Source organism: Tachyglossus aculeatus, chromosome 5, assembly GCF_015852505.1.
Source record: "Tachyglossus aculeatus isolate mTacAcu1 chromosome 5, mTacAcu1.pri, whole genome shotgun sequence".
In the NCBI taxonomy this organism is placed as follows: Eukaryota; Metazoa; Chordata; class Mammalia; order Monotremata; family Tachyglossidae; genus Tachyglossus; species Tachyglossus aculeatus.
In genome coordinates, this window is record NC_052070.1 from 29904647 (window position 1) to 29918503 (window position 13857).

The 13857-nt window shown below is 42.9% G+C and overlaps 1 protein-coding gene across 1 annotated transcript in view; it reads right to left on the bottom strand.

Annotated features, from left to right (window-relative positions):
• RTTN (rotatin) overlaps positions 1-13857 on the bottom strand; it is a 206026-nt gene that overhangs the window by 59707 nt on the left and 132462 nt on the right. The window contains exons 35-36 of the mRNA XM_038746402.1: positions 7925-8033; positions 1446-1641 (exon numbers count right to left, since the gene is read on the bottom strand). Of these exons, the coding sequence (XP_038602330.1) occupies positions 1446-1641; positions 7925-8033 (305 nt within the window). The remainder of the gene's footprint in view (positions 1-1445; positions 1642-7924; positions 8034-13857) is intronic.

Consider the following 13857-nt stretch of genomic DNA (forward strand, 5'->3'; position numbering starts at 1 on the left):
ACATGGATATTAACTATTGCCATTAAAAACACTGTAAAGTTCAATTTTCTGATTCTGGTGATCCAAACAAGACTGAGCCTAAAACTTCCTACTGCCTCACTCTCAGTCCCACAACACTCATATACATATCTGTAAAGCATTTATTTATATTAATGTCTGTCTCCCCCTCTAGACTGTAAGCTCATTGTGAGCAGGGAGCATGTCAACTAATTTACTGTGTTGTACTCTCTCAAGTGCTTAGTTCATTACCCTGCACAGAGAAAGTACTCAGTAAATACTGCTGATTGATTGACTGATATCTTTGAGTTTGTTTTGCAAATAAAAGGAAATCCTATGTGGGGCCAAGTCCCTCCTCTCGGAACTTGTGACAAACTCAATTTTTTGTCTCTATGCACATATCACCAGTCAGTCAATCAATCATATTTAAGGTCTTACTATGTGCAGAGCACTGCATTAAGCACTTGGGAGAGTACAATATAACAGAGTTCATTCATTCAATCATATTTATTGAGCGCTTACTGTGTGCAGAGCACTGTACTAAGCATTTGGGAAGTACAAGTTGGCAACATATAGAGACGGTCCCTACCCAACAGCGGGCTCACAGTCTAGAACGGGGAGACAGACAACAAAACAAAACATATTAACAAAATAAAATAAATAGAATAAATATGTACAAGTAAAATAGAGTAATAAATATGTACAAACATATATACATATATACAGGTGCTGTGGGGAGGGGAAGGAGGTAAGGTGGGGGGGAGGGGGAGGGGGAGGAGGGGGAGAGAAAGGAGAGGGCTCAGTCTGGGAAGGCCTCCTGGAGGAGGTGAGCTCTCAGTAGGGCTTTGAAGGGAGGAAGAGAGCTAGCTTGGTGGATGTGCGGAGGAAGGGCATTCCAGGCCAGGGGGAGGACGTGGGCCGGGGGACGACGGCGGGACAGGCGAGAACGAGGCACAGTGAGGAGATTAGAGGCAGAGCGGAGAGTGCGGGCTGGGCTGTAGAAGGAGAGAAGGGAGGTGAGGTAGGAGGGGGCGAGGTGATGGAGAGCCTTTAAGCCGAGGGTGAGGAGATAGACACATTCCTGCCCACAACCAGCTTACAGTCTAGAGGAGGAAACAGACATTAATATAAATGAATTACAGCATTCTAGTTATGAAGCTCAGGCTAGGCTCAACATTGACAGTTCTAGGAAACTCAAAAGATTATTCCCAAAGGCTAAGACATTGTGCCTACCAGAAGAGTCTAAAATGAGAAGAAAAGTCTCATCTATTTGCCTCTTCTAAGTGTCTTCTGCTTTACTTATTCAGGTTGAGAAAGTACCCGAGCACTGAGGAGCTAATCAATCACTGTAAGGAAACTCCAGGCAAGAATGTAAGCAAAGCTCAGCTGGGACTTGTTTTTCTCTACTTACAGTTCTGCCCAGAGGTCAGCAGTAATCGATCTCTTACCTACAGAGAGCTGTGAGTAGGTGGGCTTGGTGAAATGCAGCTGCGGTGTCCTTTGGAGCCACGATCAGCAGGTTGTCCAGCAGGCTGCACACAGCAGAAAGCAGAGGAGGGGTGACCACTGAACACACATTTGGCAGGTGAGCAGAAAGGGGAGAATCTTGGGGGCTTGAAGATGTTGTGGTGGTTTCACTCTGACCTATTATAAAAAAACAAAAAAATAAGAAAAATCTCTACTAAAATCAGGTCCCCTGGTGTGTGATCCTCTGGAACAGGCCCTTGCACTCATTACGATTCATTAGCATCTTCACAATCCTCCTTTGGGGTAGGACTGCAGAAAGCATTATTAGCTCATTTTCAAAGAGATTGAATCAAAAGGATTGGGTGACTGTTCCCGGTCAGCAGCGGGGTGGCTGGGTAGAGACCACATGGCTGGGATTAGAACCTAGAATCCAGGTCTTAGTAAGGATCTTAAAAAGACGAGCAATAGCTGCAATAGGTCAGACCATGACCCAACAAGTCCAGTGTCCTGGCTCCAGCAGTGGCCCCATGGACCAACCCAACCCAAAGGGCTGGGTTGCCCCTTCTGCCCCCAATACTCATGAAAAGTATATTATGATCTTATTGCTCATTACTTGATCCAAAGGATTACTGAATGTACTGCTATGTTCTCTAGACTGCAAGGTCATTGTGGGCAGGGGAAGTATCTGTTTATTGTTACATTGTACTTTCCCAAGCGCTTAGTTCAGTACTCTGCACACAGTAAGTGCTCAATAAGTACAAATGACTGACTATGCCTGGGGTAACAAATGCAAAAATACCCAGCCCAGACACTATTTTTTTATGCTATCTGTTAAGCGCTTACTACGTGTCAAGCACTGTTTTAGGCGCTGGGGTAGATGCAAGATAATCAGGTTGGACAAAGTCCCTGCCTGACAAAGATCAGAGGGAGAAAGATTTAATCCCTGATTTACAAAAGAGGAAACTGAGGCATGCAGAAATTAAGTAACTTGCCCAAGGTCTCACAGCAGACAAGTAGTGGTGGTGGGATTAGAAGCTAGTTCCTCTGACTTTGTGGCCCATGCTCTTTCCACTAAGCCATGCTGCTTCTTGGTCATAGTGGAAACTGATGAACAACAAATCTGTAACCAGTCCATCCACCAACACCATAATTTCATACACTTCTTTCATGTCCCCTCTCAGTCTTTGTATTCCTTGTCCTAATCTTTCTGTCTGATTGCCCTTCTCTGAAACTAACTTCTGCACAATTATATCCTTCCTAAAATATGCTACTCAGTTAATGGTTGCAAAATTCCAACTGCAAGAATCTTTAGGTTTTATATAAGCATAACTCCTCCACATGTTTTGTTTTTCATCCCCATCCTGGTGATGCTTTAGTTGGTGTTTTTGGCTTATGCAGTATGTTTAATTCAACAAATTGAGGGAATAGTAGAATAAGATAATCATAATAATGATTGTGGTATTTGTTATGCACTTCCTATATGTGCCACACACTGTACTAAGTATTGGGATAGATACAAGATAATCAGGTCTCACATGGGGCTTACAGTCTAAATAGGAAGGAGAGCAGGTTTGAATACCCATTTTGCAGTTGAGGAAACAGGCACAGAGAAATTACATTTGTTCATACATTCATTCAATCATACATATTGACCTATGGCAAGCATTTAGTAGGGTACTTTGCACACAGTAAGCATTCAATAAGTACAATTAATAATTGAGCACTTACTGTGTGCAGGATACTGTACTATGTGCTTGGGAGAGTACAATATGACAATAAACAGACACATTTCCTGCCAACAACGAGCTTACACGACCTGCCAAAGTTCACACAGCAGGTACATGGCAGAGCCGAGATTAGAACCCAGCTTGTCTGATTCTCAGGCCTGTGCCCTTTCCAAAGGCCACACTGTTTCTCAATCTTTTTATATTTTCCACTCAGAAAGAAGTCATTTCCCTCTACTCTATCCTTTAGCCCACTTTTTATCCATGAACAATCTCTCAAATCTGATTTTTAAAAAACCATTTGATACGTAACCTTGCCCAAGACTTTTTAAAAATGTAAATCTAGTGTCCCCAAATGTTTTCTGACCCCTTCAAAGAGCACCAGTAGATTAGTAATGTATCATTTCTTCTGCAGCACTTCTATTTGTAGTAGTAGCATAGTAATAGCATTTTATCCCCCTGGCCTGGAATGCCCTCCCTCCGCACATCCGCCAAGCTAGCTTTCTTCCTCCCTTCAAAGCCCTACAGAGAGCTCACCTCCTCCAGGAGGCCTTCCCAGACTGAGCCCCCTCCTTCCTCTCCTCCTCCCCCCCCCCCCCCCCCCCACCACCTTACCTCCTTCCCCTCCCCACAGCACCTGTATATATGTTTGTACGTATTTATTACTCTATTTTACTTGTGCATATTAATTCTATTTATTTTATTTTGTTAATATGTTTTGTTGTCTGTCACCCCCTTCTAGACTGTGAGCCCGCTGTTGGGTAGGGACCGTTTCTATATGTTGCCAACTTGTACTTCCCAAGCGCTTAGTACAGTGCTCTGCACACAGTAAGCGGTCAATAAATACAATTGAATGAAAGAATGAATGATGATACCCAAATCTACATCTCCTCCCCTGTTCTCTCTCCCTCCCTCCAGGCTCGCATCTCCTCCTGCCTTCAGGACCTTGTTAGTACAATGACTCATTATATCCCCAACTGGATTACTGCATCAGTATCCTTTCAGATCTCCCAACCTCCTGTCTTTCCCCACATCAGTCTGCACTTCACTCTGCTGCCCAGATTATCTTTCCACAGAAACGCTCTGGGCATGTCACCCCCTCCTCAAGAATCTCCAGTGGTTGCCTATCAACCTTCGTATGAAGCAAAAACTCCTCAATATTGGCTTCAAAGCTCTCCATCACCTTGCCCCCTCCTACCTCACCTCCCTTCTCTCCTATAGCCCAGCCCACACACTCCGCTCCTCTGGTGCTGACCTCCTCACTGTACCTCGTTCTCACCTGTCCTGCCGTCAACCCCTGGCCCACGTCCTACCTCTGGCCTGGAATGTCCTCCCTCCTCACATCTACCAAACTAGCACACTTCCCCCTTCAATGTCCTACTGAGAGCTCACCTCCTCCAGGAGGCCTTCCCAGACTGAGCCCCCTCCTTCCTCTCCCCCCCCCACCCCTTCTCCATCCCGTCTTACCTCCTTCCCTTCCCCACAGCACCTGCATATATGTATATGTTTGTACATATTTATTACTCTATTTATTTATTTATTTTACTTGTACATATCTATTCTATTTATTTTATTTTATTAATATGTTTGGTTTTGTTCTCTGTCTCCCCCTTCTAGACTGTGAGCCCACTGTTGGGTAGGGACTGTCTCTATATGTTGCCAACTTGTACTTCCCAAGTGCTTAGTACAGTGCTCTGCACACAGTAAGCGCTCAATAAATACGATTGATTGATTGATTGATTGATTTGTTAAGTGCTGATGTGTGCTGAGTACTGTACTGAGTGCTGGCACAGTTGGAAATTAAACACAGTCCCCATCCCTCAGGAGCTCAAAATCTGAAGTCCTTATTTCAGGAGTCCATCCTGAAGCTGCATAGTGTAGTAAATCGAGCACAGGCCTGGGAGTTCATTCATTCATTCAGTTGTATTTATTGAGCGCTTACTGTGTGCAGAGCACTGTACTAAGCACTTGGAAAGTACAGGTTCTAATCCCAGCTCTGCCACTTGTCTGCTGTCACTCTGTGCCTGTTACCTCATCTGTAAAATTGGGTTAGAGACTGTAAGCCCCAAAGGGACTGTGTCCAACCTGACTTGCTTGCATCTACCTCAGCGCTTAGTACAGTGCTTGGCACATAGTAAGTACTTAACAAATACCATGATTATTATTATTATTATTACTATGATTATTATCATTTGTGGCAGGAGGTTATCCACATTTGATGGGGTTTAACTTCCCTTAAGGAGGTGCAGTTGAGACCTCAGACAGCCTGGTTGGATAAATGCTCAGACTTCTAGGTTTGCAGCTTGGAGTAGGCTCAACAGGAGATTAAACAACTCCACTGTGCCTGCTCTAACTCTAAATCTGTGAGCCCCAATAATATTTAGGGGCATAATGGTACGTACTCCAGGTGAGGAGAAGGATATTCCCCCAAGCCCAAGGGGGACCTGTTTTGGACTGGATTAGGAACCAATATTAAAGAGGCTAAGTATGTAAATTTTACTTTAAAAAATACTCTTGTTTTTTACTAGGTCAATCAATCAAATGGTATTTGAGCGCTTACTGTGTGCAAAGCATTGTATTAAGTGCTTGGGAAAATATAATATCTTTTAAAGTGACACAGACATAAGATAATCAATAACAAATCAGCAAATAAATTTGGGTTGACTGAAAAATAGTGGACAAATTGTAAATGACTTCAGCAACAGCTGCATATATATTACATCTTTTCATTGAGTTGGAAGAACTCAAACTTCACCATGACCCAATCTTAGTGTTCTATCTTCAAAATATGCCATTAAAGAAGAAAATCAATAAAATAATTTACCGCAAATCTTAAGGATCACAGTTGAAAATGACACTGATACTTGGGACCACTTTTCAAAGGATCTTTTTCAGATTCATTCATTCATTCAATCATATTTATTGAGTGCTGTGTGCACAGCACTGTACAAAGCACTTGGAAAGTACAATTCAGCAATAGAGACAATCCCTGCCCACATTGGGTTTGCAGTCTAAAAGGAGGAAGACAGACATGAAAACAAGTAAACAGGCATCAATATTCAGTAAGCTTTTTGTGTCAAATCACATTTAAGTGATTGATCATACAGAGAAACTGCTTGAATGCATATAAACACCAAGTATCACCCTTGCAAATAAAAAACCCACTCCTCACAACAGTGAACCAAAGTAGTTCTAATATGAACATTACTGAAAGAATACTTGGTTTTTTCAACAAGAGGATTTCCTGTACATCCAAAAACAAGCTCAAAGGTTGCTTCAGCAATCCCTACGGAACTCAAATATACAATCTCAGCAACTGCATTCATCTGGATAATCAAATTTTGCAAGGCATGGAAAATCTATACAGAAAATTGCTTAGGAAATTTTTAGCATAAAGACCCTAATGAAAAAATCACACAAAAGGAAAAAAAGTACAATCAAATTCCTTTTTCTGAAGCAAATGGCAGTTTGACTAAATGAGTGATAAAATTTCACTTGCGGGGAGTTTTGGGCGAGTTCATCAATATCGTCATCATCAGGTTCATTAAGAGACTAGTATGTCAATAGAACTTACTGTACTAGGTGCTTGGAAGCTGACCATAAAAATGGAAGAAACCTTCTCTGCCCTTGAGAAATTTACAATCTAAAGGACTGTAATTCCAACTCTGTATTAAACTGACACCTATTCAGAAGAATACTGATTAACCAGACACTGAGCCCTAGCTCCTAGAAGGAATGTTAAATTGGAAGACTAGCTGGCTTTCACACGAATGAGGAAAGATGACGATCTGAATGATGGTTATCCAATCTACCAGTTACCAATCAATTAATCAGTGGCATTATTAAGCTCCTATACAAGCGAAGCACTGTACTAAGCACTTGGGAGACTACAGGAGAAGTAGCATGGCCTAGTGGAAAGAGCACTAGTCCGGGAGTCAGAGGACCTGGGTTTTAATCCCAGCTCTGACACTTGTCTGCTGTGTGACCTTGGACAACTCAGCTTCTCTGTGCCTCAGTTACCTCATCTGCAAAATGAGGATTCAATACTTGCTATTCCTCTGACAGAATGTGAACCCCACGTGGAACCTGATTATCTTATATCTGTCACTGGGCTTAGTGAAGTACTTGATGCAGAGTAAGCACTTAAAAAATACCAATCAATCAATCGTTTTTATTGAATGTTTACTGTGTGCAGAGCATTATAATAAGCACTTGGAAACGTACAATATAACAGAGTTGTTAGACATGTTCCTTGCCCAAAACAAGCTTGCAGTCTACAGGGTTTGAGGAGACAGACCAAAATGTACAGATCCAGGTGCATAGATGACGCAGAAGGGAGAGGGATTCAGGGAAAAGATGGCTTAATTGGAAGAGGCCTCTGGAGGAGATGCGTTTTTAATAAGGCATTGAAGGTGGGGAGAGTTGTGGTTTGGAGAATATGGAGGGTCCAGGCCAGAGGGAAGATGTGGGAAAGGGGTCAGCGACAAGATACCAATACCAGTTACCATTATCAAGGCTAATTTGAAAATCTGAAAAAAATGTTCAGATCGTAGGTGAGGAGAATGGGCCTCTTCTTAGCCCAGTTGGGGAGGAAATCAGAGCCCAGACACTGGTTTCGAAGGTGGGCTAGAACTTCACATATGAAGAGATCCACTACTTCCTGACAACCCATTCCCATTCCAAACATGACTCTTAATTGAGTTAGAGTTGATGAAATACATTTTCATATGGCTTACCTTGAGCCACAAGTCGATCAAGTGGTGTTTCAGGAATAACAGACGCCATTGGCAGCCCCACAGGGGGATGGATTTCAGTGCTCCCCACAGAGTTTGACACAGAAAGTACCTATGAAATCACAGAGCAAATGATGCTTTATGTTTCAAAGGAAGAACAGGGATCAGAGAAACATTCATTGTGGCAGCTTTTCTTCATTATTAAATAACAATGATAATAATAACAGTATTCAATAAGCATTTACTGTGTATTTGTAAGCACTGTACTAACCACGTGGGGCTCACAACCTGAAAAGGAGGGAGAGCAGGTACTGTCCCTATTTTGCAGATGAGGGAACTGAGGCACAGAGAAGTTAAGTAACTCACCCAAAGGTCACAGAGCCCATACATGGTGGAGCTGGGATTAGAACCCAGGTGCTCTGACTCCCAAGCCCATGCTCTTTCACCAGGCACACTGCTTCTCTGTTTATTCATTATTTCTTTTCAAGCTAGGAGCCGCTGATGATGTTACTAACTGCGCAATCCAGTCTTGATTTAACCTTCTGGTAAAGTTCTGATATTAAAGAAGTCCCCTTCCAACGGTCAGGGAACTATGGAATTACAATCAGTGCCTGGAAGTGATGAAAATGCTAAACCTTAAGGTTTTCACACTAAGGAACACAAACAGAACATAACATCTGTCAGATATCTACTAACTCTACTGTATTTTCCCAAGCATTTTTCACACAGAAAGCATTCAATAAATATTACTATTGTTTAACTGACTAGTTGACTGGGGAGGAGCACCAGGCAGGAGGGAGAGCATGAGGAAGAAGCCTGCAGTGGTAAATCCAAGAATGAAGCACAGTGAATAACAGGTGTGAGAGAGGGACAAAGTTAAAACATTGGGGTGTAGTGAGAGAAGAGAGGGGCATTATTCTTGATTCATTTCATTCACCCACGTATTCAACCTGTCACCAAAACCTGTTGCTTGTACCATCACAATATCACTAACATCTGCACTTTCCTTCCCATCCTAACTGCTATCATGCTGATCCAAGCATTCATCTCTTTATTCCTTGAACACTGCAGCAGCTTCCTCGCTGACCTCCCTGCTTCCTGGTTCTCCCTACACCAGTCAATGCTTCACGCTGCTGCCTGTATTATTTTTCTATGAAAATATTCAGTCCATGTCTCCACAATCCTCAAAAACTTCCAAAGATTGCCCATCCACCTCCGCATCAAATAGGAAGGCCTTCGCATCAGTTTTAAGAAGCAGAGTGGCTTAGTGGAGAAAGCACAGGCTTGGAAGTCAGAGGTCGTGGGTTCTAATCCTGGTTCTGCTACTTGTCAGCTGTGTGACTCTGAGCAAGTCACTTCACTCTGTGCCTCAGTTACCTCATCTGTAAAATGGGGATTAAGACTGCGAGCCCCAAGTGGGACAACCTGATTACCTTGTATCTACCACAGTGCTTAGAGCAGTGCTTGGCATGTAGTAAGTGCTTAACAAATACCCTGATTATTATTATTTAAGGTACCCACTCAGATCTCCTGCTCCTACCTTACCTCCCTGCTCTCCTTTCACAACCTAGCCCCCGCATTTCACTCCTCTAATGCCAATCTACTCACTGTTTCTTGATTTTGTCCATCTCATCACTGACCCTTTGCCCACATCCTCTTTCTGCCCCGGAACTCCATCCACCTTCAGAAAACTGACCACCCACCCCTCTCCCCTCCCTCAAAGCCTTATTTAAATCACATCTCCTCCAAGAGAATTTTCTCAACTAAGGCCTCATTTCCCCTACTTCCCCTCGCCTCTGTGTCACCAAGTGACTTGGATCTGTACCCTTTAAGCACATACTATTCATTTCACCCTCAGTCCCACAGCACTTGTGTACTTACCCTAACACACTGCCATTTCCCCTATCTGTTATTTATTTTAATGACTGTCACCCCATCTAGACGGTAAGCTCCTTGTGGGCAGGGTACGTGTCTACCAACTCTATTTGACTGTACGAATAATAATAGTAAAAACGATAGTCATGGTATTTGCTAGGTGCTTTCTATGTGCCAAGCACCGTTCTAAGCACTGGGGTACATACAAAATAATCAGGTTGGACACAGTCCCTGTCCCACATGGGGCTCACAGTCTTAATCCCCATTTTACAGATGAGGTAACTGAGGTACAGAGAAGTTAGGTGACTTGCCCAAGGTCACACAGTAGACAACCAATGGAGCAGAGATTACAGCTTATGTCTGCTACTTCCCAACCCTACGCTACTGCCATTAGGCCATACTGCTTCCTACAGGCCATACTCTCCCAAGTGCTTACTACAGGGCTCTGCAGACAGTAAAGACTGAAATAGCAGATGACATTTGTTAAACCCCATGGTCAAGAGTTTGATTCAGAGAAGACTGGGCAACCATTAGAGTTTATGGGAACTGAGGAGGCACATGGAGAATGATATATTAGGAAGATGGTCCAGGGAACAGAGTGAAGCAAGGACTAGATTGTAACCTCGCTGTTGGCAGGGAATGTTTCTTCCAACTCTGTTATATTGTACTCTCCCAACCGCTTAGTGCAGTTCTCTGCCCACAGTAAATGCTCAATAAACGTAATTGATTTATTGAGGGTGGAGACTGGCAGAGAGTAGTCAGTGAAGTGGCTGTTCCAATGCAGAAGTCCATATATGCCTGGATCACATATTTTAGCCATTTGGATGGAGAGGATGGGCCAGATTCTGGAAATATTGTGGAGACAGAACTGGCACATTTGGCAACAAACTGCATATGGGGACTGAAAGAGGGAGGGGTCAAAGATATATTATTGGAATAATGGTAGACAGACTACTTTTCTTTGCTATCCTCAATAATGAGCAGCGTTATTTCCTTCTGACTGAGGCACCACATTAAATAAAAGCATCATTAGGCATCTCCACCAAACTCTGTCCTCCTGCTTTTCCTTTTGATTTACTGAAAAAGTCAAAACATTAGCTGAGGCTCTGGAAGCCAGTGGGTTCTTCTGACTGCTTCTCCTCATTGAGAAACTGCTCAACATCCTTAGCAACTGTTGCTAAATAAATTGTAACTTCTAAGAGAGCATCCCAGAATGAGAGACTTAGAAAACAAAGCAACTGGGGAAACGCGGATTCCTCTTGGGAAATCAATACTACCTGATCATTGTACTATACATTTCTATAACAAACCAAGGAATGAAACATAGCCTTAAAGGAGACTGCTCATTTCTTAAAGAATCTATCATTAGATGTTTTATTTACGATTCACAGGTATGCAACACTGCTGGCCTATGACATTTATCTGCAGACGCATCACTTGGCTAGCATCAAAGCAACCCCTCCTGCTATGGAGGTCAAACCTGGTCAGGTGTGACAAAACGATGACCATGATTATTTTTCTGAAATGTAGAATTTTTTTTTTCCAATCTGGATAGCCTAACCTAACAATAACAACAACTGATACAGGGAAAAACAGAATAAGTGAACATTTTTTTTTCTTTCTGCATAGACCGTTAGTTCCAGAGCCCCATGGGGGACAGGGATTTTGTCCAATCTGATTATCTTGTATCTACTCCAGTGCTTAGTACAGTGCTGGGCAACTAGTGAGCCCTTAAACACAATAATTTTCATTATTCATTATGAATTATTATTGTTAGTGTAGGAGGTGGTGTGGTCTAAGCAGAAAGAGCATGAGACTGAGAGACAGCTGAATTGTGAGACATAGACTGGCTTAATTGTGGTATTTGTTAAGGGCTTACTATATGTCAGGCATTGTACTAAGCACTGGGGTAGATACAAGACAATTGGGTTGGACACCATCCATGTCCCACATGGGGCTCCCAGTCTCAAACCCCATTTTACATACGAGGTAACTAGGCACAGATAGTGAAGTGACTTGCCCGGGGTCACACAGCAGACAAGTGGCAGAGCCAGAATTAGAACCCAGGTCCTTCTGACTCCCAGACTTGTGCTTATCCATTAGTCCATGCTGCTTCTCTAGTGGATAGTGGCCTACTGGATAGAGCAAGAGATACATAGATAGTACATATTCTATTTATTTTGTTTTGTTAATATGTTTTGTTTTGTTCTCTGTCTCCCCCTTCTAGACTGTGAGCCCACTGTTGGGTAGGGACTGTCTCTATATGTTGCCAACTTGTACTTCCCAAGCGCTTAGTACAGTGCTCTGCACACAGTAAGCGCTCAATAAATATGACTGAATGAGTGAATGAATTCTAGCCCAGTACATACTGGTCTGCTGAGTGACTTCGGGCAACCCACCTAACATCTCTGTGCCTCACTTTTCTCATCTATAAAATGAAGATATCTGCTCTCCCAACCTCTTACACTGTGAACCTATGTGGTACAGAGAAGCAGCGTGGCTCAGAGGAAAGAGCCCGGGCTTTGGAATCAGAGGTCATGGGTTCAAATCCCTGCTCTGGCAATTGTCAGCTCTGTGACTTTGGGCAAGTCACAACTTCTCTGGGCCTCAGTTACCTCATATGTAAAATGGGGATTAAGACTGTGAGCCTCCAGTGGGACAGCCTGATTACCTTGTAACCTCCCCAGCGCTTAGAACAGTGCTTTGCACATAGTAAGCACTTAATAAATGCCATTATTATTATTATTATTATCATTATTATTATTACTTTGACATCTTACATTTAGCATAGAGTTTGTCACAAGGTAAATTCTTCCTTAATATCATAATTAGTAGTCGTAGAAGTAGTAGCCACCTTGCTCGAAGATGCCTTTAAGCTTGTAAGGCATTTACAACCTGGGGCACAATCAAAACAATATTTAAATATTTCATTTTAATTTTTAAGTGGTTAAGCACTTACTATGTGTCAGACACTATACTAAGTGCTAAGGTAGATATAAACTAAGGTTGGACACAGTCCATGTCGCACATGGAGCTCATAGTCTTAATCCCCATTTTACAGGTGAGGTAGTTGAGGCACAGAGAAGTTAAGTGCCTTGCCCAAGGTCACATAGCAAATGAGTGTCAGGGCTGGGATTAGAACTTAGGTCCTCTGACTCCCATTTCAATAGGATTTCAGCATGTTTCGGCAAGAATTCATTCATTCATTCAGTCAGTCAGTCAACTGTATTTATTGAATGCTTACTGTGTGCAGAGCACTGTATTAAGTTCTTGGAAAGTACAATTTGGCAACAGATAGAGAAAATTCCTACCCAACAACGGGCTCACAGTTTAGAAGGGGGAGACAGACAACAAAAGAAAACAAGTAGACAGGCATCAATAGCATTTAAATAAACAGAATGATAGATATATACACATCATTAATAAAATAAATAGAATAATTAATATGTACAAATATACACAGGTGCTGTGGAGCGGGGAAGAGGGTAGAGCAGAGGGAAGGAGTAGGGGTGATGGGGAGGGGAAGAGGAGCAGAGGAAAAGGGGGGCTCAGTCTGGGAAGGCCTCCTGGAGGAGGTGAACTCTCAGTAGGGCTTCGAAGGGGAGAAGAGAGCTAGTTTTGCAGATGTGAGGAGGGAGGGCATTCCAGGCCAGAGGTGGGACGTGGGCCAGGGGTCAAAGGTGGGACAGGCGAGAATGAGGCACAGTGAGGAGGTAGCGGCAGAAGAGCGGAGGGTGCGGGCTGGGCTGGAGAAGGACAGAAGGAAGATGAGGTAGGAGGGGCAAGGTGATGGGCAGCATTGAGGCCGATAGTGAGGAGTTTCTGCTTGATTCGAAGGTTGATAGGCAACTACCGGAGATTTTTGAGGAGTGGAGTGACATGCCCAGAGTGTTTCTGTAGAAAGATAACCCAGGCATCAGAGTGACATATAGACTGAAGCAGGGAGAGACAGGTGGTTGGGAAATCAGAAAGCATGCTGATGCAAATGTCAGAAACATCAAATATAATTAAAAATATTAGTTCAGAAATGAAAGTTTTTTATCCACAATGTGACTCAAAAC